The 24,248-nt window shown below is 39.8% G+C and overlaps 1 protein-coding gene across 1 annotated transcript; it reads right to left on the reverse strand.

Annotated features, from left to right (window-relative positions):
* Positions 1–708: 708 nt before the first annotated feature.
* Positions 709–22,424, reverse strand: ddx43 (DEAD (Asp-Glu-Ala-Asp) box polypeptide 43). The gene is made up of 17 exons (XM_004076989.3): positions 22,192–22,424; positions 21,947–22,002; positions 17,142–17,259; positions 16,229–16,393; positions 16,027–16,108; positions 14,471–14,630; positions 4,235–4,353; positions 4,037–4,147; positions 3,829–3,970; positions 3,651–3,751; positions 2,789–2,876; positions 2,554–2,681; positions 2,087–2,196; positions 1,879–2,017; positions 1,277–1,364; positions 967–1,146; positions 709–884 (listed from the first exon to the last, which is right to left on the reverse strand). The coding sequence occupies exons 1-16, from the start codon at positions 22,367–22,369 to the stop codon at positions 979–981; spliced, it is 1,953 nt and encodes a 650-aa protein (XP_004077037.1). The 5' UTR covers positions 22,370–22,424; the 3' UTR covers positions 709–884; positions 967–978.
* Positions 22,425–24,248: the final 1,824 nt, after the last annotated feature.

The following is a 24,248-nucleotide window of genomic DNA, read 5'->3' on the forward strand; positions in this document are numbered from 1 at the left end:
AGAAGGGAGCGGAGCATTTTCTGTCACAAATGAGCTCTTCTTCAAACTGAATTTTTGCGTCTGCTCCTGATTCACCAAATTTGAATCGAGAAATACCCAGAAAAACAATTATAGGTCTAAAATTTCTTTAAAAATGTCTTCTGTCATTGGACCAATGCTACAAGAACATGTAAAAAAAAACACCAGAAACGTAAAGTGGGTCTTTAATGGAACTTGAAAAGGCTCCTTATCCGATTCATCAATACAAACCACTTGATCTGCAGTTGAAACTTAACATGTGATGAGTTATGATCACATTTAGGGTCATGTTACCAAAGTAGTTAATTGTGCTTAACTGGAGCACTGTGACTATGTGTAGAGACTTAGCTTACATATGAACTCAGCAGCCAGAAAACTACATTTCATATTTGAGCTTCCTTTGCTTTCAAACACTTGGCAGGGAACCTCTAGGTGGATTTACTAACAGAAAACAACAAAATGGCTAAAAGTAGCAAAACTAAAGATACTTTTAATACTACTACATTACAAGGATGATTGAAAACTGTCGTACCTTGTTGTTTTTCCAGAAGTTGCTGCAAACTCCTATTTTGGTTTTTGTAGCCTAACACGCACAGGCCTCCTGCAAAGAGAAATCCTGACAGAGTGAAAGACGTTTCCTCCTGCCAGCACCATGCTGCTGAGTGCCAATGCTTTAATGAGACGAGAAAATCAGAGAAAAACCATTTATTTAGAAGAATGCATGCTGCTGAAACAGCAAATCCTTAATCAAAAAACAACCTCTCTTAGAACAAAATAATGAATTGACAAAAACTAAACAAAAGAACAGCAAAAACAAACTTTTTTTATAAAACATGAGACGACTGGAAGTTTCTGATCACTTGAGCCTGTGAAGAAGATAAGAAAATGAAAATTCAATTGTATTGTATTATTGAATAGAGGAGAGCTAAAGGTTTCTTTATGACATACAAATGTAGAGCATTAGAACTTCCAGCTCTGAGCTTGGTCTCTTCTGCTTCCCCTTCCACCATCTCTTCTTCCTCCATCTCTTCTTCCTCCATAACCTCCTCCTCCTGAACCGTACATCAGCTTCTCTCTCTTGTGTTTCTCATATCTTTCCGCCATGAGCACCAGCTCATGAGGCACTTCCTGCAAACAAGCCCCACCCCCTTGGAGTTTTTACAAACTAATAAATTAACAAGAAAAACTGATTAAGCTGTCAAATGAGCTTGATTGAAATGAAAGCCACTGGCTTGTTCTCATTTGTGTGTTTTCTGACTTGTCCTGATCGCTCCAAGATGGGAATCAGCTCTGGCGCCATCCTCCAGTCTTCCCTCGTTACCAAGGTAACAGCAGCACCGGATCGCCTGGAATATACGCGCATTAGCGTCACGAGACAGCGAATGCAACGCCATGAGAAACAGGAGCTCGTTTGAAAGAATACCAGAAAACTTTCAGCTATAGTGGAGCTTCAGTACATTTACCTTAGTCAAACCAAAGTGCAGGTGAAATATGGGCAAACCAGTATGGGGAACCCAAATATGGTCAGTGAACCCGTAAAGTAAAAATGTTCAACATTTTGTTCTGCATGCTGCAAGCAACAGGTCGTAGCAAAAACTTAACTCTAAACAACACATGCTACAATTCTTTGTGTAACTTAGCATGACATTTAGGATATATACAACTTTCCTCTGCTGGTTGGTCTTTATACACCAGCTGCAGCAGAGCGAGGTTGGTGCAGCCTCGGTAGCCGTTATCATGACAACGGATCACAACACGTGTCACATGAAGCTTCATCTCCATAGTTTTTGCTCTCAGTCAGTTCCTCTGACTACCCGTTTGTTCTGCTTGTTCAGAAAACGTTACAGCAGAAGCGCTTACCCCGCTCGACCTGTGCGGCCCACTCGGTGGACGTACTCCTCGATATTTCGAGGAAAGTCATAGTTGAAGACGTGTGTAATGTCGTGCACATCCAAACCCCGGGAGGCCAGATCCGTGGCAACGAGGATGCGAACCCGACCTGGAGCGAAAACAGAACCTTTGTGGTGAACCTGCCAGGAAACAGAACACTTGAATTTGAATCACTCACTTTCTTTGAAGTCTTTGAGGGCTTCCTCTCGGTCACGCTGCTCCCGGTCACCATGGAGACTCTGCACAGCCAGACCTTGCAAACACAGGTCACTGGACAGGTCGTCTGCCCTGATTTTGCATCAACAGAGCAGACAGTAAGTTCCCACGGAGCAGTGGCTATTGCAGCTTCATAGGAAAGCAGACTTTGTCGTCTTCTACATATGGAGACTCAAATTACACCTGTTTCCATTAACCGGATCGCGAAGACAGAAATTCCTGTGCAAGATACCAAAAACTAGGTGTCGAAAAGTGAGGTTTTCCTCGATTCTCAAAATATAACGCATTGTGGAAATTTTGCATGACAGAATAATTTTGTGGTCTATCAAGTCTCGCTGACCAAGGTTGGTTTCCCTGCAAGTCTGTTACATAAAGATTAACTAGCAGTTAGGAGGAGTGTGAGGAGCCACAAAGAGCTTCTGTACTCACTTAATCTTTTTTCCCACAAAGATGATGGCTTTGTCCTGCGGCAGCATATTTCTGATAAAGTCCATTACGAAAGCCTTTTTCTCCTCTTCTTGAACGATAGTGATAGTCTGCTGCACCGTGTCCACAGCCTGATACACAAACACATGCATCTGTCTGACCTTGTTCCACCTCAATGGGAATGAATACTTTGGTCATAACAACAGGATGATCATCTGTCTGATGTGGCGGATCTTACTGCCAGGTCAAGCGTGCCCACATAAACCATCATGGGATTCTTCAGGTAAGATTTAGCCAACCGTCTAACACCGCTGGGCCAAGTGGCACTGAGAAAACAGAAAAAAATGAATCAGCAGAAACCAGCACAGCTTTTGTTGGTCCTAAAAATAGTAGAGTGAGAAACGGTTAAAGTCCCACTCTGATCATCTTTTGATCTATTTTCAAAGCGTTATCAGTGGTCTTTTCATTATGATATTATTATATGTCAGTTTTAGCCTAAATCAAAAAACTTTTGCTTTCTAGTACAATAATTTTGACAGAGTACTTTAAAAATCCTACTGAGTTGTGGGCAGAACTGTTGTTACTGTGCCTGAACACAGTCGCTGCAACAACCGAACTTCCCAAGCTGTGATGAATAAAGTATCTTTATCTTATCTCATCTTGTAGAGTTAGATGAGCTAATTCTTCGCTAAGAGTTCTGGTACATCGCCTGTCCGTCCTGGAAAAGGTATCCCTCCTTCATGTGGACATCCCTAAGATTTCCTTTTTTTCCGGAATCCGTTTTACATTTTTAAGAGTTTTTCTTTACTGAGAAAGAGGGTCTTAGGGCCTAGTTTGTTTAGTTTAGCCATTACCTATTGAATTCTATGACTTAATATTGCTTATGTTTTCATTTTTATTATACAATTACCAGTATGAAGCCCATTGAGACAACTATTGCTGTAATATTGGACGATATAAATAAAATTGAATTGAACTGAATGGAAAAGGCATGCATCGTCTCTCCCTCCATCTCCGGGATCACTATGAACCAACCAGAGATGGAACAGAGAAGTATTTTAACTTCAAACAACAGTATAAAGGGCTCGCATCTCCTCTACCTGGTCATGACAGTCTGTCGGTCTGGGCGGATATCCAGCAGGATCTTCATGATCTGTGGTTCAAATCCCATATCCAGCATCCGGTCTGCTTCGTCCAGAACCTTCCAGCAACAAACAGAGTGGGTAAAAGAACTCGGAACACCACAGAGTCCACTGTATCAACAGGAATGGAGCTGACCAAGTACGTGATGGAGAAGAGATTGATGAGTTCGTTCATCTGAAGGTCATTCAGCCGTCCAGGTGTTGCAATCACGATGTCCACACCACTCTTTACCAGGTTAATCTGACCTCTCCTGTCCCCCCCACCATAGATGCAGATGCTGGGAAAAAAGACTTAGTTACTTTTAAAGATAAAATCAGAGTTTTCCTTTACAGCCAATCTATACCTTTTGTATCCCTTATAACTGTACTTTTTGCACTCTGTCTCAATCTGCAGGGCCAGCTCTCTGGTTGGGGTCAGCACCAGCATACCTGGACCCCCCCACTCAGCTCGAGGTCTGCACAGGAAGACGCAGGGATGAACAGAATGAGTCTCGACGCCAACATGAAGCCCTGGAAAGGAGAATGTGACGATCCATACTGACACAGGTTGTCCGTCCATGTGGATGAACCCCGGGAGCAGATAGGCCAGAGTTTTCCCCGTTCCCGTCTGAGCAATCGCTATCAGATCTTCGCCGCTTAGCAACACCGGCCACGCCTGGGACTAGAGGAAAACCAGAATTCTGCTGGATTTGGTCCCGAGCTCAGCAATACATTCACATTAAATAGCATCAGTTTAGACCCAAGCCTTTCAGACACTTAGAAACACAAATTCTTCTCCGGAAAAAATAATTTTTATCCTAATTCAAAGACCTCATAGTTACATGTTTTTAAAACAGTCGGTCAGAAGAATTTCTGGTTGGTTGGTTGGTAAAATTATTGAAATACTAATGTTTTTCTCCGGCAGAGTTCATGTCTGTCTGTGGAGTGGAGTTGTAGGCATCAAGGGCCTGTGTGTCAGAATATTAGATATCAATGCCTTACTCAAAGATGATTATCTGGATCAGGTGTGTGCTGATTGGTTGGACACACCCAATCTATCCAATAGTAAAAACACATAGAAAAACTACAAACAGTCATCATGCACCTATCACAAACTAAAAGTAAAAGACAATAAAACAAAGCATAAAAACAAAGCATAACACATTAAAAGGCTAACTTTAACATTAAGGCTAATCAACTAAAAGCTCTTTAGAAGGAAAACATGTTGACCTGACTTAAAACATTCAACAGAGTCGATCTGTCGTGATGACAAAGGGAGGTTGCTCCAAAGATGAGGAGCGACATCATAAAAGGCAAGATCTCTTCTGGTTTTACAGTGAGTTTTAGGGATATGTAAACATTTTTAGTTTGTAGAGCTAAGGGACCCGGCTGAAGAGTAAAGGGTTAAAAGGTCAGCAAGGTCAACGGAATTTTGTCCAATAAGGGCTCTAAAAAGCAGGGGTCTCAAACTCGCGGGCTATTTGCGGCCCCCAAGATGATATTTTGCGGCCCCTGACTTAATATGAAAGTTTAATGTTAATGCGTGCGTCCAGTTTTTTTTATAAATGACAATTTTTCAGTGTTGTGCGTGTAGCTGACGAACCAACCAATCACAGTGGGGTATATGACTATTGGGGGCGTGACATTGACCGGGTTTGAAAGCAGGGAAACATTTAAGGCAGGAAACCTGACAGCCCCCTCCCCGAACCACATTAAGAGTTCCTCGCTTTCGTTTTTAGAAAGTGTCTATTTGCTCGTAATTTTTTAAATACATGCAGTCAGAGCTGAGCTTTTCTCTGAGCCGCACAGACCCAAGGTTAAGGATATGATTACGGTCACGCGCTGCGGCATATTAACCAAAACCAAATGGTTCTCGTGCGCGGCTGCGACTGCAGCTTACCGCTCCCCCAGGAGATGGGTCACTACAGAGAATAAATGTCCCACCCCTACATGGGTGACAGCTAACAGGGCTTTAACATTAAACACGTGCGAAAAAAAAAAGATTTAGTTCTTAGACATACTTAAAAATACGTGGGGAAAATGAAACGATAGACGAGTTTGAAATGATTCAGCGCCGCGCCTGGATCGCTAGGGAGACTAGTGGGGGGGGGGGGGGGGGGGTTGAAGGTGAATGCTGAGCTGCAGTAAGACTGAAGGAGAACAGGAAGTTGGAGTTGTCCTTAAGATTCAATTTAGTTTTAATGTACCTCTCCCCCTTAAGGCTCATGCACACCTTGACGAATATTCGCCAGCCGTTATTCGCCAGAGTTTTTCAACACGTTTTTTGTGTTCACACCCAGGCGATTTTTGCTGTCGATGACCCGAGCGAACATGCAATTTCATTCCCTGACATTATATGGCGCTTAATGTAAACAGAAATACTCCTGTACACAAGGTGGCGCTGCGCAACTTTACGCTTCTTAAAGTCGCTTTTCACTCAGAAGAAGAGAGCAAGTATTTACGCGCTTGTCAGAATCATACAAAGAAAACATGAATATTTCAAGCACCAGTAGCTCTAGCTCCAGTTCCAGCGATGAAGATATTATTGTTCTGTTGAATGATGAAAGACGCCGGAAAAGACGTCGATTTTGGGTACATCCCATAGTTACGAGAAGAGAAGAACATGGGGAGTTTTATCCACTGGTACAAGAGCTGAAAATGTATCATGAGCGTTTTCGGGGATATTTTAGAATTTCCGTCAGTGAGTTGCATCTTCTTCGTCTTATTTCTTCGCGGCAGTTTTGACGCTACTTGCCGTATATCTTCTTCGCCGTGACGCATGTGTGCTCAGCAGGACAGTTTTGTGTTTGAGCATCCCCAAGTTGTGTTTTACTGTAACTTCAGAAGCTCCAGACACGTGTGCAAAAGCGCCATTCTCATTGGTCGTATAGTTTTTTACGCGGCATGTCAAACCAAAAAAACGAACCCGAGGCGTTTTTTAAAAAATGGCGCTTTTACGCGTGGCGTTTTTCGCGTCGGTGTGCAGACTCACATTGGTGCCCTTTGTTTAGTCACGAGGCATTAAACGTCGGCAAATATTGCGCACGAAATTCGTCCCGATGTGTACAGGCCTTTAGTATGATCTGTGTTATTGTAGATTTTATATTTATTTTAATGTTTTGTAATGTATGTAGCCTCTCTTTAATCAATAGGTATTTTCAATTATTTTAATTAACCACTCAACTACAAAACCATCAGGACACGTTTCCCATAATGCAATGTTTTGTAGTCATTTGCGGCTTGCAGTCAGTGCAGTACTAAAAATTTCCAGCTGCGTTCGCGTAGGTTGGGGCCATGTTCCCGCCGATTTCTCGTGATATTTTTGTGATGATTTACAGGTGATGTTTGTGCAAAAACAAAAACATCCGTCTCACACCAGGTGATCTGCGCAGCGTTGCGTCCACCTGGGTGATCTCAAACACACTTATTGTGCATCTTGGCTGCACCTATTTGGTGTCGCCAACATCAATTTCCATCCGTTTTTGAGCCGTTCTTTGATCTCAGGTATCGGTATCGATTGTTCTGATCTCCAGTGAACAGCGCCTGTTATTTTATGAACCACAGTTTGAATTCAACTATGAAAATATAGGAATGGCTGACCGGCTGCTCTACAATAACTTGTGAACGGGGTTTAAATGTGTAAAAAGCATAAGGAAGAAAATCCCAAAAAATTGTTACTGAATTTTGTTTCTCCTTTACCGATTTTTGGTTTAAAGAGTAAACTTTAAAAAAAATAAACATTGTAGTAGGTTTAGGGGATGTCATCTGGACTTGGTTTTAAAGTTAGAAGACGTTTCACCTCTTATCCAAGAGGCTTTGTCAATTCTGAATTAGCTGGTCGAAGAGCTGGTATGTATGCAATCATGGGGGAGGAGTCAGACCTGAAACTGGATGGTATCGTCAACTTAGCCTACATGGTTTCGGGTCGTTAAGAATCCTTTGTCCTGAGCTGGGGGTTGGGGAGTCAGTGACTCCTTCCCCAAACTGGTCATTCCTTTCAGCTATTGACGACCCAGGTGGAACTGGTTTGGTTTGTTTAGGTATCAAAACACTGGTCTGACTCCTCCCCCATGAGCGCATATTTACCATCTCTTCGACCAGCTAATTCAGAATTGACAAAGACTCTTGGATAAGAGCTGAAACGTCTTGTAACTTTAAAACCAAGTCCAGATGACAACCCCTAAACCTACTACAATGGAACCAACCTGGATGAATGAGAGTCTTCATAGACATGTCAAAAAAAAAAACATTCAACACAGACTCAAAATAAGGAGCACACACTCTGACTTCTCCACCTTAAATTTCAATAAGTCCAAGTACAGTCCAGATTTACTGACAATCATCTTCAAGCCATACTGAGGGTCTCCGCTGTACGTGAGGAAGTGCTGCCAAGTGTCCAGCAGTAAGAAGTAGACAAGAGAAGCAGTGTTCAGAAGAACCCATTAATGGAGGTTACAGAACTGTAAAATTGGAGTCTTCTTTTGTGTTTAATAGTTATAATTCAACAGTGTAAACTGAACTGTCTTAATAGGGACGTTAAGTCAGAAAACAGCAGATATAGAAGACTAAATAAACAGAAATGTATTATAATTACTATTATTTATTTACTTATTGATTTGTTTTATTTACGTATTTTATTTTATTTTGAATGAGAGTTTTATGAGTAAATTTTGTACAGAAAACGTTTAATAATAGTGTATAGTAATAGTTTAGTACATGTTCCATACAAATTTACTGGCTCTCAGACACTCACAAGTGTGTGTGTTGCGGCCCTGCCTCAGCTAGACCCTGCCTTAAGTGGCCCACAGGTAAATTGAGTTTGAGACCCCAGCTCTAAAATCTACAAGTAAACTTTAAAATAAACTCTAAATTGAACTGGGAGCCAATGTAAAGAATACGGGTGTACCAACACAGTAAATACCAAAATTTTCATATGGTGATATGTCATCACCATATATCAAAAAATATATGTTCTTCTATCTTAAAGCTTGATATATTGCTAGTTGTTAGAGATAATATATATCAATTTTCACAATTTCACCTGATAGTATCGTCATCGTGAGCAATGTACCTCATATCGCATCACAAGGTACCTAGTGATTCCCAGCGCTGGGAAAGAAGACAGTAAAGGAGTGCTGGTATATTGGCTGCTGTTAAAAGTCTTGCCACTGAATTTGATTGAGTTGCAGACATTTTAAATTGCATTTGTTAAAACAGGCAAAAAGCTAATTACAATAATCATCTCCAGATCAGGTTTACATAGGATGGTTTTTAATATTGCCACATTCCTCACTCTGGTGGTCCAAGCAATTTCTGACTATTAGTTTAAAGCAGGGATCGCCAACCTTTTTGAAACTAAGAGCTACTTCATGGGTACTGAGTCATACGGAGGGCTACCAGTTTGAATAACAAATTTGCTCACTTTGCCTTTAGTTATATATCAATAATGATTATTGATACTCAAGTGTGAAAAGATTCATCATGTTAATGAATTCTCACAATAATTATCAACAATGACAACAAGGCAGGAAATGGATAAATATTCAGCCCTTTATCTCATTGTTACGTTTTCAGATGATCCCTTACATCACTACATTTCATAGGAAAAATGTCCCCATTTCACTATGTTGCACCATGTTAATCAATAATGTAATGCTTAAGCAAAATTGACTTGCATATTTTAAATCTTGTCACATTTTGAACTAATGACCAAATCTGCAGTGTTTTTAACAAAATTATAACTGCTGCATGTCATGAACACAGTTTTATTTTGAACACATTTCTTCAATATTTTAATTCAACTTTGTCATGGCACTGCCATGTTTCCACTGACAACGTCTGGTATCTGTTTCTTTGTTAGTGGGAAGACTGACATTGTATGCTGTTCACCAGTGTATTGTAATCTGGTGCGTAACTTTTGATGAAGTTCATGTCAGACAACGCTGATTCACAGAGGTAGGTTGGACCTAACAGAGGAACCAAGTTGCCCCCCAGGGCCACATAAGGAACTTAATCAAAAACAAACAGAACACGCCTCACTGATGCAAACTGATATGATCTGACATGAGATTGCTGTATTGATTGAAGCTTATTTTTGGATTTCCAGTTTAGGAGGATAGTTCTCTTTGCGATACATAAAGTGAGAACCATGTGTGCCTTGTTGGTTTCTATGTTGACGTCATTTAGATCAGTGTTTTTCAACCAGTGTGCCGCAGCACACTAGTGTGCCGTGGGAGATGGTCAAGTGTGCCGTGGGAAATTGCCCTCATTAACTGATCTAAAAACATTTCCCATCTCCAGGATTTCAGCTCTGTGTTCATCCAAACATGCCCTGATAAAACACTGAGGAGTTAGGAATATAAAAGATCGTAAAATACTTTTTCTTTGCGTTTATTTTATTTTATTAAAGACATTTTGATAAGAATGACCGTACCGCGATTCAGCTGCAGCTCCGGCTGTATTTGGGAAAAGTCCCGTCCCTTTGACTGTCTCCACCAATCATTCTTGAGGGGCTTAATCACATGTTATCAGTCTGACCAATCAGAAGTGGTTAAAGTCTTCACTTCCTTGTCCCGATTTAGCTCGTAAAGTCGCTCAGTTCTAACAAAAATACCAGCTAAAGCTCGTCTTTTGCGCTGTAGCTTTCCACAGAATCCGGTATCAGACCGTGGAACAAGTGAACAAAACAATGAAGCTCCGAAAACCGATCTCCGGCCGTTTTATGCACTACATCTCCCATGATGCATTGGGTTGTGAGAGTGACAGGGCACAAGGAGATCTGTCGTTAGACGTCTTGAAACCAACGAACACACATCAAACTATTTTTAAATCTTCTAACTTAACTTTTATTGAATCTTTTAGAAAAAAACAGCTGCAGTTTCCAGCTTTTTCTGCAACAATTATCTCAAAAATGCATGTGAGATTGTGGAGGGGCTGTAGATCAATACAGACTATGAGTTTATCCTTCTTTTTTTAAATTTTTGGATGCTGGTGTGCCGCGGGATTTTTTTTAAGGTTAAAGTGTGCCGTGGCTCAGAAAAGGTTGAAAAACACTGATTTAGATCACCTAGTAAACAGAGTTTGGCACATGCAGGGACTTTATATTTAAAACATATTCATAAATCCTCACAGACCTTACACCAGAATGTTTGGCCGGGTGAAACAGAACCACAGGGCATGCATATAGTCTATGTAATTACCTGTGTGCTATGTGCAAATAGCAGACTGATTGCATCCCATTTTAAATAGCCGCCTTCAGGTGGTGTGTGTTCTGTGGAGAATGTTGTACTGAATAAGTTGCAGATGAGGACTTTTGGTTATATTAAAACATTATGTTGTTCCAAATATAAATTTAGTTGCTCCGCAATTCCCGGTCACTTCGGTGAAGATTTCTTGATGATCCTTTAGGAATCAGTTGTTCGCGGAAATTTATGTAAAACACTTTCTAAATCTTTATTATTCTGCTCTGGTAACCCCGTGTACCTGCAGCCTACGGTATTTTACAGTTAAGATAGTTTGCATATTTAGTCAAAACCTGAAATGATTCCAGAACTGGTTTTTCCAGAGTGACTGGAGAGAAGTTGATACTGCAGTCCATGCTGAATGAGAGCTTTCTCTCATATTCAATTGTTCAGCTGGGGTTTCTTGTGAAATGAAAGTGAACATGAGAGAGGGATAAAGAACTTTCATTTCCCTTTGGAGGCAGAAATATTTTGTATCGACAAGAAACATGAAATCTTTTTCATCAGAAAAATAATTTTTCATTTTGTAATAAGTTACAAACTTCAAAAACTCTCTGAAGTTTGATAACAGTCAAACCTGTAGTGGTCCCAGTAAATTTCTGAAGGTTTTCAAATTTGGTAGAATAAACATATAAACATAAAACAAAGCCTTTTAATTCAAGCTGCTATTTTCATTTTTAGAACAGATAAAAACAAAATGCACAAATAAAAAATGTGGTGACATTTCACCACTGATGCCTGTAAATAATGCTGAGGTATGGGGTCAAATCAGGATCCTCTTAAAGTGAAGGAAAAACAAGATTGAAAAACTACACACCAAAAGTACACACCATAAACTGATAAGATATTGAAAATTTGAAGAATTAAACTGTAATATATATATATTGAATTTGAAAAACCTAAAACTGTTATCAGAAGAAAAATAATATTTATATGGAACAGCTACTATTTTGGTTTTTAAACTTTTTTGTTTCTCTTCCTCTTTGGTTCAAGCCAAGTTCACACCATCCTCTGGAACATGATTTCAAGTGACCAATATCAGTGAAAAGTCTATGTGAACCACTGGCAGACAATTACAAACCTGGGCCTATAGTAATGCTACGTAGGGGTGTGACGATAACCACCGCAGGGTTTTTTTTCTTTTGAAAGTTCTGCAAATGGTGAGTGATTGGAACTATAACACATTAAACACATTCATCTTTGCTGATAATTTACTTTTTCTGCTAGTCTTGTGTTTAGACTTGAAGGGTTTCTGGGGGAAACCTTTTATTAGTGTTCTCCTTCACTCCCTGTGCCGCGCCTCTCACACCCTGTCAGGCTTCATGGCTACCGGAAAGGTGACAATGTGTCTTGCGTGCAGCTCGAGAGCGGTCTAACCATGACTCCCACCCCGTCACAGCTCTAGTGCCAAGTCCAAACTACTCAACCCCTAATTAACCATTTTTCTGCCTCTAAATAAACGTAATAAACAAAACGGTAAACAAACTCCCTATGCAACTACATGCAGCACAAAACATTGAAAATAACCACATAAATTTGGCAGATTATTTATTAAGATATTTATCATTTCACTCATCAAAAGGGATTATTTGAAGACAAAATTCATCCTCCTCTCTTTGTTCAAAAACAGTTCGAACACCCTGTCATGTAGATTATCGCGCTTCGGTTCTGTCAAGAAGTCGTTTTCTATTCCATCAAGGCCAGTGCTGGGAGCAGAGTCTGTCCAGTTGTGTTTCTGCGTAGGTTTAAATTCGCTTTAGAGCCGAAAATGTCCACTTGTCCAACAGTAGCCGAGACGGGTACTGTTATTCTTATTATTATTGTCACCCAATTTGATTAATGCGGGACAGCAAACCTTCAAACCCCAGCAGAGAGAAAACACAAATGCAAAGAACACATTTTACGCACCCTTTTATCCCCGTTTAATTAATCCATTTTATCAAAGGGATTATTATCTGATTGGAAAAAAAACCCGTTTGATTGCTCCAAAGAAAACAGGACCGGGTGAAGGAGGACAACGCTGAGCAGGAAGTAGTTTTCTTACACAAAGTACTGTGTAAATCTGTATTCCTGCTTGACCACAGAGTGAAGCCAGTTGTAAGACTCGTAAACTTTATTCAAGTAAGGGGACTCCTAAGTTTCATGAAGAAACTGATGCCGATCACCAGGACTTGCTTTCCCACCCCAGTGTCCGGTGGTTAAGTTTGGGGAAAGTGTGTCAAGGAGTATGGGAGTTGAAATGGGAGATCATCTTGTTTTTTGGAGCTACTTGAAAAAGTTGATTATTTTCCTGACCTGGGTGACAGATTGGTTTTGTGATTAGCTTTTGCTGTGGACTTACATGACTGAGCTGAACATAAAGCTACCATGGAAAGACCAGTTTGTGCATTACATGTGCACAAACGTCAGAGCTTTCAAAACCAAGCTTGCCCTATTCTTAGAGCAAATGTCATACAAGTCACACTGAAAGAGGCACCCTTGATGTGAAAAATACAGGAAATCACTGGATGACCTGCACAGAGAATTCTGCTGTCCGTCTCTCTGATTTTGGAAAAATTGACAAGTCACTTCAGCTGCTTTCATGTCCCTTCACATAAGATCTCAAAAGAATGCCAGAAGAGTTACAGCATGAACTGATTGATCTCCATGGACACAGTCATGAAGGAGAGGTGCAACTCTGATGAGTTTCATGCTTCGTTAAGAGCAGCAAAATTCCCAAACATCCAGAAGATGGCACAGAGGAAGCTGGTGTTGTGTGGCTCTACATATGTGTTTGAACAGACTTTTAGTTTGATGACCACCGACAAAGCACCCCACAGACTCAGTGAAGTGCTGAATCCCTCAGATCTGTTCTGAGAATTGCCACAACCAAACTAACACTGGACTTTGATGGACTGACAAAAACAGGGGATAAACAACACTGTTCCCACTAAAGGTTAATGTTAAAGGTTAAAGGTTAATAATATTTTAAGGCCTTTTTGTGTTTATGTTAAATATGTTTGTATGCATCTGGTGTTGACCTGGCCTGTGTGATAAATCTTCAAAGTCAATGTGGCCCCTGAGCCAAACAGTTTGGCCACCCCTGCTATGGGGTCTCCGTGTTTGAGCACTGATGATACACAGCTAAAGAAAAATATATTAAAATACACTTAAGATGTTCTAGTTTTTCTGAACCAAATGGGGGTTAAGGAAATTAGTTACCATGACACCTAACAGCTTTTGCCCCCATTTGGAGAAGATGGATTTATCTGATGAGTCACAGAAGCGTAATTTAACTACTGGTAATTACTTTTGATACACAGTAATTTCCTACTATTATTCTTTATTCTATTGCTGTGATTTTCTTTCTCACATGAAAAAATACGAAGGTTTTAATCTGTTGAATCTCTTCAAATGTGAAGATCAGAATTCATTTTCTGAGGTTGGAGACATGCACGTCTGCTGCCTCTCGGCATTAACCACAGCTTTCCTCCACGTAACACTTTGTAACAGGCGAAGCTCAGTCTGTCATCACCCTGCAAGAGGTGCAGCAGAATGGCCCCGGCTGGGCGCTCATACCTGGATGGGGGTTGGTCTGACAAACCCCACACGATCAATATTCTCCATAATCTCTGGATAACGCTCAAAAGCTTCCAAAAAAGTGCGGCACGGGTTAGGAATGGGCCGCCTCTCTCCTCCCTCCATCAGGTCGTCCACAAAGATATTGTTGTTGTCCTTCCTGTGTTTATAAAAATATAAAAAGAGGAAATGTCTCATATTGAAATCCAAAAAAGAAAGCTACAGAAATGTTATTAAATTGACAATTGAAATATATTTAATATAGCTTTAGAATGATTTTAAAAAACAACTTGAAAACTATCATCTCGCTGCTTGAAATGTCAAAATCTGTTTCCAGATCATCAATAGCATTAAATCAGTGGTTCCCAATGTCAGACAATATTTTCATAGGCCGGCTCATCCGAGGCTGAAGTCAGTATTTTTTTTTTTTTTTTTTGCTTCCAGTTTCCCTTAATTTTAGAGGGCAAAGTTAATCTCAATCCTTGTTACACACTCAGCACACATTTCTTTATTTCTTTCTTCTGCCGGCTCCCCGGCGAAGAATATACGCAAATACAGACGCGAATAGGGAGAACCCACCCCCAACCCCCATGGCTGAAGAATGTCCATCACCGATCATTACTCATCAAAATCCCTTTTGAAACGTTTTTAATGCTTTGTAAGACATTTATTAAAGAAGATTGGAGTATTGCTCAACATAAAGAGTCTTTAATTTAGAGCAATAGACTGCACTGTAGTATAGTTTATAACGCACATTAGGAGTGTCACTCTGTCTCTCTGTGCTTTAAAACCAGGAGCCTGTGCTTCCTCCTTCAGTTAAGTGTAGATGTCATCTTCTTCCAGAAGAGGCCGGTTTAATTCATATCAAACACCTGTTCCAGATCATAATTATACTCCGTGATCATTTTCCTGAGTGTTCATGATATTTTCCAGCAGCTCCTAAGTCGGCTAATGCCATTTCTCCATGCAGGGCACAAACTTCAGTTTTAGCGATTAAGGAACCGGTGGAGCCAGCTATGAAACATTCCTTAGAAACTGTCAAGGAAGCAGACGGGCCGGCGTGCTCTTCCTCTCCGCTCCCCTCTTCTCCAAAAGCACCTCCTTAGAATGCCATAGTCTGATACAAAAGACTTGAGCTGACTTTTTGTGATGAACCAGAGGGGTCAAGTGACTAGAAAAAAAATCTGCAAATACGTGGGGGAGACCTGTATAGATAGATATATGGATATATCAGTAGATCTTTTGGAGCTTGTCGTCTCAGAAGTAACTCACATGCTAAAAAAGTGTGGGAACCTCTGGCCTACTGTTACGAGTATGATGCTGATAAAGATGCTTAAACAGTTGACTCACATTTATTATTTTATTTAGAAAATACCAATTTTAGTCATAATTTTTAGTTTGTGTATTTTCCAGCAAAAATAAATACCACTTCACCCTCGTACAGACCAGACAGGGCCATTAATTTGATCCATGATGTTTGGGATACTGATTTACGGATCACCTGTCGGAGACATTCGACTTGCCGTTGACCTGAAATATAAAATTTGTCTCCTCACCTCCATTCAGCAACCTCTTCTGGCGTGAGGGCAGACACACTCTCTGCCTCACAGTAGAACTTCTTCTTTAACGGCGGCAGGTCTTACAGAAAAACAAATACAATCCTTTTTTAATCATGCATTGAAATTACTTCCGGTTCTGGTTGACAAGAACTCTTTGACGTCATTATCTGAGGATTGCCAAAGCCCTCCAGGCCCTCACCTTTCCATTTCAGCTCCGAGTACTTGTCCTTGCCCTCTCGGATGGCGTTCCAGTCTATAGGCGGGCGTTCTGGAACATTGTCTGCGGCTTTATGTTCTGCAGCAGACCTAACGGAGGCGTAGTAGCCTCCACCATCACGCTTATGGTCCTGCAGTCTACCCAAACCTGAGAAGATCAAAGTTCCAACATTCACCAGAACAAGTGCTACTTCTGCTGCTGTGGCCTGTTTCAGAGTAACCATGACTATTTGCAAATCTGCTGCACCTTTCCATTTTCTATTCATTTTTTATTCTGTGCTCCAAAGGAGATGATTTGTCAATCAAACATCCTCAGTTTAAAGGCTGTAGCAGAAACGCTTTCTAGTTTCATCTTTTCAGTTCATTTTAAGTTAAGTTTCTGTGACAAAAAGCCCCCTTTGGTTTATTCTAGAACAGGTTTTAGATAGAAAGGGTTTCTCTGCATATTCTAAACAATAGTCATATGTTGGCATTTCTGCTTTCAAGGTTGCTTCATTCTGGGTTTAGTCTCCAGATTAGCTTCAGATGGTGGAAAAAAAGGAAACGTCAAGAAAGACGCAAAAGACTCGGGCAAGTTTAACAGCCGTTTGTTGGCGCAATCTCCGAAAAAAAGTTGACCAACAATGACAGAAAACAAGAACAAAGGTGCCACGTTGTATAGAAATAAGTGTTTGCGTGTCTAAGGCTTTCAGTGTAGGAGAGCAAGAAGCAGTAAACCTGCAATATGTTGTAAGAAGAAACGTAGATCCTGCAGTACAAGAACACAGTTCTCCAAAGAAGTGAGGTATTTGATGAAAAAATAAACCCTAACGTGCATACACACCACCCCCATGTTCCTTTTCCTAGTAAAACACTAATATAAGTGCTCTCATAAAACAATAGAAGTACCAGCTCACCATTTCCAAATGGGAAGTTGCTTCCGGAGAGCAGCTCTTCAATCATTCCTTTGGCTTTTTGCTGAGCTGCAGAAGATCCAGTGATGATCACTTCTCCATCATTGTCCCCTTTATTTATCTTCAGGAACCAGTACAGTAAAAATAAAATAATCAAAAAGGACTTTGTCAAAAATGTCAGCAAGCAAAATAAAACTAGTATTAGATATAATAAAGCTATTTTCCTCTTAAGTCCATTAGTTTTCCCTTATTTATTGCAGAAGTTACATTTTTGTTTCTCAAACTCTTGTTTAAAGTCTTAAAGTCCAAACATTCATAGAAAAGAACTATCCAGGATTACAGAATGAAGACAAAGCTCACAATCAAAGATTTATGTAAATTTTACAAGCAGATGGATTCTGTAAAGGAGAGACAGCGCAGAAGAGAATGATTGACAAGGTCTACAGCCAATCAGGACGCAGAGCAGTGTTGTTAAAAAAATGCATCCAAATATCACAAAAGAATAACAGCAAAAGATGGAGATGAACCCCAATATAACAAAGGAAGAGTTTCTACAGACACAAACCTGCTGTTTTAGTCTAATCATAGGCTTGAAGTTGAGTCATAGCAACTGGACTTAAAGTCCCGCTCCAGCTACATTTTGATCTATTGTCAGTGTTCCCACTGGTCTTTTGATAATGATTATGCAGTTTTTAGCCAAAATAAAAAAAAGGATTGGGACTTTTAGACATATTTTCTGCAGAGAGCGGCAAGAGTTCATCAGAAATTTCCCTCTGAGTTGTGGGTCGGGTGGGACTGCAGTAACCCTCCATTGATATCCCATAATCCTCTTGTTGACGCGTTCTCCCACTAACTTACAGCCCCTCACAAACCTAGCTAACCAAGCTAACATTACTGGTGCAACAGAAACAGAGAGCAGCATATCCAGCTGTGCAGTTTAGAGCCAGAGACCAGTTCAGACAAGGAACTGAAGACATACGTGGATCTATTTGTCTGCAAATGTATGCATCAGAATGGAGCAGAGCAGGGAGACTTGGACCCGCCCATTTCAGTTGCTGCATCATAAATGAGAGCTATATGCTCCTGATCCATCACAATTTGAATAAAGAAATACCAAGAAACAGTTTTAATTATAAATCCTTTTACATATGTCCTCCACAGTGAGAAAAAAAATTCTACAAGAACATGTTAAAAACATGATTTTCATTGGAGTGGGTCTTTAAAATCTTCTTTTAAACGTTTGGCCATTCATCCTAGTCTGAAAAGTTTCAAGGAAGAAGATTTTAAGTCAAGTTGCTATAACTTAACTTCAAGACAAAGGAACCTGGATGAATAGAACGTTCACTGTGTGATCATGCTCTGACACACCTGCACCCCAAAATTAAAGTTAAGGGTGTATCCAGTCTGAGAAAATCCTTTGTTCCGAATCGGGTCAGCTTAATTTGTTCCAGGTCAAGTCCCGAAGCTTGCGTATGGTCGTGCTGCGCTTTGTTATTCTTAACGGGATAGTTCATTCATTCATTTTCTGTACCGTTTTTCCCTTTCGGGGTCACGGGGCTGCCGGAGCCTATCCCGGCCACTTGTGGGCGGAGGCAGGGGATGCCCTGGACAGGTCGCCAGTCTGTCGCAGGGTAGAATATCCACAATCGCACATCCATTCACTCTCACAGTCATACCTATTAGGGTTGTGCTGATGGACGATACCATCGTCCATTATGATGGGTGACTGACATCCCGATGGGGAGACACCATCGGGATGCCACGCCCCCGCCACGCTGCGAGTCGACACCATAAGCCGCGGTTACATGTGCAAAAAAACTTGATCGGATCAATGGTCGGATTTGAACCCAACCGTGTAGATGGGCCCAAAAAAAGTTTTGAGTTTATAAAAAAACGTTCACATGGGTCACATTTTCGGTCGGAATAAATCATTCGGACATGCGCAGTAGTATACCGGAAAAGAACATTAGTTCCGCCCAGCGGCTACATACATAGATACGTCAGCTCGGTAATATACGAGATTATCTCCTAAACATGCTTTTATTAATGTTACGGTTATTATGAAGCGCCTGTTCGCTCATCATTTTAATTTTAATTCGTGTGGTCAGCACTTTTTCTGTTGAAGAACGGAGCCGGAAAGTATCCCGTGTTAACTTGTTAGCAGTATGCTAACACGGGCTAACAACATTAGCTTGGGTGAACATGCATCTTGGCTGCACGTAAATATGTGGGAATAACATCATAACACACTTTTACCGGGACACCCAAACATCGTCAACTGCCAATTTAGGGGACATCGCCCAACCCTAATACCTATGGTCAATTTAAGGTGCCAATAAACCTACGAAGCATTTTTTTGGATGGTGGGAGGAAGCCGGAGATCCCGGAGAGAACCCACGCTTACACGTGGAGAACATGCAAACTCCACACAGAAAGGTCCCCCATTGATGTTGTTTTTCATGTCCCCCACCCAGGACTTGAACCAGGGGCCTTCTTGCTGTGAGGCTAGAGCGCCAACCACTGCGCCACCGGGCAGCCCAACGGGATAGTTAACTTATCCTCCAGGCAACCACACAGGGCTGTGTTGATAAGTTAACGGGATAGTTAACTTATTAAAACAGCGCTGTGTGGCTGACTGGAGGATAAGACGCTAATGCTAATCCTGTACAAAGTGCCAGATGATGGGGGGAAAAAAAGAGCCTAGAAATACTGAGACGCCATTTTGAGTCAGAAGAAAAACCGCAGATTGTCGGACTTCACACAAAACTAACCAACATGCAAATGGCTGATCCAGAAGAACTAGCTGATCATCTAGCGTGTGTTTAGAAAATTGTGGCAGCACTGAACAGAGCTGAAGAGACCCTCAGTGTTTGTGGCAATGGTATGAAAAGGACTCACAGACAAATTTGCATCCTTTCTGTGCATGTTACCCAGACAAGAGAGACTCTAACCTTCAGCGATTTCAAGGCTAGGTGGAGGAGTTTTAAAATGCTCACTTCGCTACCACTCAAAGCCACGAGCAGATGAGGTAAAGCCTACAAATAAGTTATACTTCAACTGATAATGCTTTATTTGTGAGAAAGTTGGAAACGAACCAAAAGGCTGCAGAAACAAAGTTAAGAAACCACAGCAGAACTTCAGGGCCGCTTACACAAAATAGCAGCAAAGTGTGTAAAAATCCACCATCCACTCGGTGAGGGGAACGTCACAATACCGTTCTACAGCAGGGGCATTAAAAATTAAGTTAATCTGCATCCTAATAATAATATCAAATACTAATATATTAAAAATAAAGCTTAATATTAAAATATTAAAAAGACCCTTACTTGCATGGACCTATTGATTGCAAAATATCTATGGACCAACTAGAAGGTTTTCAGACTAAGTCAAAGAATGGTCTATAACTGTTGTGCAACTAAAAAATATCCATCTACGGACTTAGTGTGGTTGGAATTGGAATCTCATGCTTCATGATTTCTTACTTGAGAATAACTTTGTGCAGAGTCAGACTGATCATTGTATTTACATAAAACTATCTGTGGGACAAAAAGTAATACAGTTAATGTGGGTTGATGACAGTTGTGACTGCAAGCAATGACGTGTGTTTAAAGGTCAAGGAGAAACTAAAAAGTAAGTTCAAAATGAAAAACCTAGGCCCGCTTGCTCATTTTCTAGGAGTTGATTTCACAAAAGGAAGGTGTTCTGTCTGAATGAATCAAACCAGGTACATTCCCAAAATTTTGGATTTTTTTAGTTTTATTTTTTTACTGCTGCTGGTTGTCAGACTGTGAGTCATGTTGTTAGGATTAAGACTGTGAGGAATGTAATTAAAAACCATCAAGACTTATCTGGAGGTTTCTTTAGAAACAATCTTGAAAAAATGAGGTTTTTGGTGATGAACTACAGAGTTTTTCAGTGCAGAAACTGCAGATGGAGCCAGCCGATAGGTCTCTCTTTGCTACCACGATGAGTGAATGTCTGGCAAAGATTGTTGCAGTACTCCAAAGGCAGTACAGTCTGAAATACAGTCAATATTTCCAAATATTTCCAAAAGCCGTGCTCCAAATCCAGCACTCTTTCATTTCATCAAAGCTAAGGGCTCAGAAAAACAGAACTTGTGACTATCTTGACAACATTGATGCGGAGAAAAAGGAAAAGTTATTGAAATCATCCATTTCTCTCGCATGAAAATATAAATAAAAATCTACAATACCATGTCAATTGAAAGAAATGCTTCAAAATCAGAGACAAAATTATCTGTAGAATTCCTGTGGAGACTCAAAAAAGGCAAGAAATGCAAAGAAAAAAGCTGTAGAAAATAGTAAGAATCCAAAACTGGATATTTCTAAAGAGTTTCCTCATGTTAAAGAAGCTGTTCTTCAAGGTGAGGAAAGATGGTTGGTCGTCTGATTTGTCATATTTAGAATGATGGAATTGGACCACTGTCTTGATTATAGTCGTAGTTAATGATTATTTGATCATATAGAAACAAATAATGATTTCATAGAAGATGTGTCATTTGTGTCTTATAGTTCTTTACCCAGCTTTGCAATGATACATCCCTTTCTTTAATAGGATAATAAAGTTATGACACTTTGAACTCTCTTGTCCTTGTTTTGGGTCACATAAATGTACTTTTTTGCTTTTTATTCAGGGATGAAAACGTCTCCTGCTCAAGCTTACTTCGAAAGACATAACTTTCTAATTCTTTGAACTATATGTATGATCTCGATGTAATTTGAAAGCAGTCTTTATGAAATTTGACATTTCTAGTCGCACATACCCGTACTGTAACTATGTGGACTTGCCTTAATTCGCGCACCGCTGCGCTCCTCAAGTTCACGAATTTTGGCCCCACCACGACCTAATACATAAATAAGTACAAGGACAGAGAAAATTGTATTTAATCGTCGTGTAATTAGTAATGTGCCAAAAAATGATGAATAAAACGGAAACCATTTGGAATTTCTATAAGGAAAGCTACATATTAGCATGTTTGGCTTAGCATTAGCCTCCATTTTAGACAACGTTCAAATTTCACAGACGTACCTACCTATAACTCTGCCGACTGAGGCGCTCTCCACGGTCATTGTAACGCAAGACGAAGGCTTTTTATTAAAGTTGTCCCGGCGCTCCCTCGGCGGGCTGTCGCCTCGTTCGCCTCTCCGGTTCCAAAAGTCAGGCGCTACCGCCGCGGTTGCAGGACGTTCGTTCTCCTCCCAGTCCGACATGTTTCTGTTTTCTCAAACGCGCGCGTGCCGATAGCTACGCAATTTACAACAGTTAGGACTTTGATACCTTCAAGAACTATCGGAATGTTTAATTCTCTGCTTGAAAGTGAACCTGAAACAGATCACAAAGTTGGGTTTCACTGACAAAATACCGAATCCCTATCGATTCACAATTTGACAACTTAGTTTTTGTCACAATTCAACACATTTTAAATAAATACCAATTTGTTTGTTAAACTTTAAATCAATATTAACAGGAAGCTGTGTTTTACATAACTTGTGATCTGGAACTTCAATTAATAAAATTTAAAAAAGGTAGTCCAACATAAACACTACATTTTAAGTGTTTTGCCTGACATTTCTTTTTTATTTAATTAAAATTCATTGTATTTACTTTATGTAAACTCAAACTTAATTTTTAGGGAAATGCTTTACATGTAAAAACATTTTTTTAACAAAAGCTTTATTGTGTTTTGAAAAACTCAACCATGCAATGACAACAAAGACTGTCTTTGTCTGCAAAAGTCTTTAAGCATTAAAGAAAAGAAATAAAAAATAAACAGCAACCCTGCATTAAAAAACACAACCAACACAAAAAGGTTTAATTAATTTTTACTTTAATAAGGAATAATAAAATCATTCTTGCATTTCTCTTTTAGGGAACAACAAGTGCTCTGTAATAAATTAATTTCAAAGAAAAATGCTAACATTATGAAGCTTTAAGGCTAGCTGTGACACAAATTACCATTCCAAGCAGTAGAGAAAGAACATTAGTAGGCGTTCAAGGTCAACTATGTCCTTCAAAAAAATGAACATTCTGGTTTTATCACAAAATCATGAGGATGTGCAGACATATAAACTCTGTGAGAACATACGCTATAAAAAGGCACCCTTAAGGAATCCAAAGGCAAAAAATTTCATTTCTACGTAATAAAGGGGACTTATACTCCTTTTTAAGTTATAAATACGCAACAAAATGTTACAAGCTGCAACATACTGGATGTAGATATTTCCTTTTATGACAAAACGTTTTGATTTTATTGTCAAGTTCAAGAAAATATCCTATTCAAACAGATTTTGCCATTTGTTAGAAAAAGATGTTCATGTTCTACAGCTCTAATTTGCTAAACAAGTCAGTGGAGAATTAGACCCATGATAATGCTTGTAAAAAATGAAAATAATGAACAATGAAACATCTTTAAGACTTTGTGACTGCATAAAAAAAGATTATTGGTTAAATATTTAGAAGTCTGCCAGTAAAAACAAAGTAATTCAATTTAATAAGGAGAAATTTAGTTTTTACTTTATAGACCTGCATCACTGGTCTGTAAAACTACATTTTACTTTGCATCCTTCAAGTTTAAACTCAGGGCATTGTCCTTTGATGTTTGCACATTAAAAGTGAATGGAAGAAGCAAGGAAAAATGAACCACGGTTGTGTCCACATTCCTTCTCACTACCACTCACTACTACTCACTATATAGTGCATTCACCATTTTGTAGTGCTGTCTGAATCTACAATTCCAAAATCGAGTGCCCTAGAAATTTCACAGAAGTGTCTGCAAAAAAACCATTGTGCCTCAATGCTCACTAGACCACAATGCATTGCATTTGAACAATTTTTGCCAAAAAAATGTATTTAAATGTTTTATTTTGATAAAGCATCAATGTTTTTATCTTAAGAAGACAGTAGATTCATAAATGATTGTTGCATAACGCTCATATCAATGAGATTTTCACTTCGTGAAATCGATGTCGTCAATTTCGCCGTAAAAAAAAAAAAAGTAGTGTCCGAATTGCTTTTAAAATCCAGGTTCATGAGAGTAGTTAGGGGTTAGGGTGGAAATTCAGACATATCACACCTCTGGCATTTTGACCT

Source organism: Oryzias latipes, chromosome 15 (assembly GCF_053564925.1).
Source record: "Oryzias latipes strain Hd-rR chromosome 15, Olatipes_Hd-rR_3.1".
In the NCBI taxonomy this organism is placed as follows: domain Eukaryota; kingdom Metazoa; phylum Chordata; class Actinopteri; order Beloniformes; family Adrianichthyidae; genus Oryzias; species Oryzias latipes.

Excerpts from the sequence above, each read along its gene's own strand:
- ddx43 (XM_004076989.3), bottom strand. The coding sequence starts at position 22,369 with ATGTCGGACTGGGAGGAGAACGAACGTCCTGCAACCGCGGCGGTAGCG. Across the intron at positions 14,631-16,026 it reads GAAGAGGTTGCTGAATGGAG|GAAGGACAACAACAATATCT; the intron begins GTGAGGAGACAA and ends TTATAAACACAG. Across the intron at positions 1,147-1,276 it reads TCTTGGAGCGATCAGGACAA|GAAGTGCCTCATGAGCTGGT; the intron begins GTCAGAAAACAC and ends GCTTGTTTGCAG.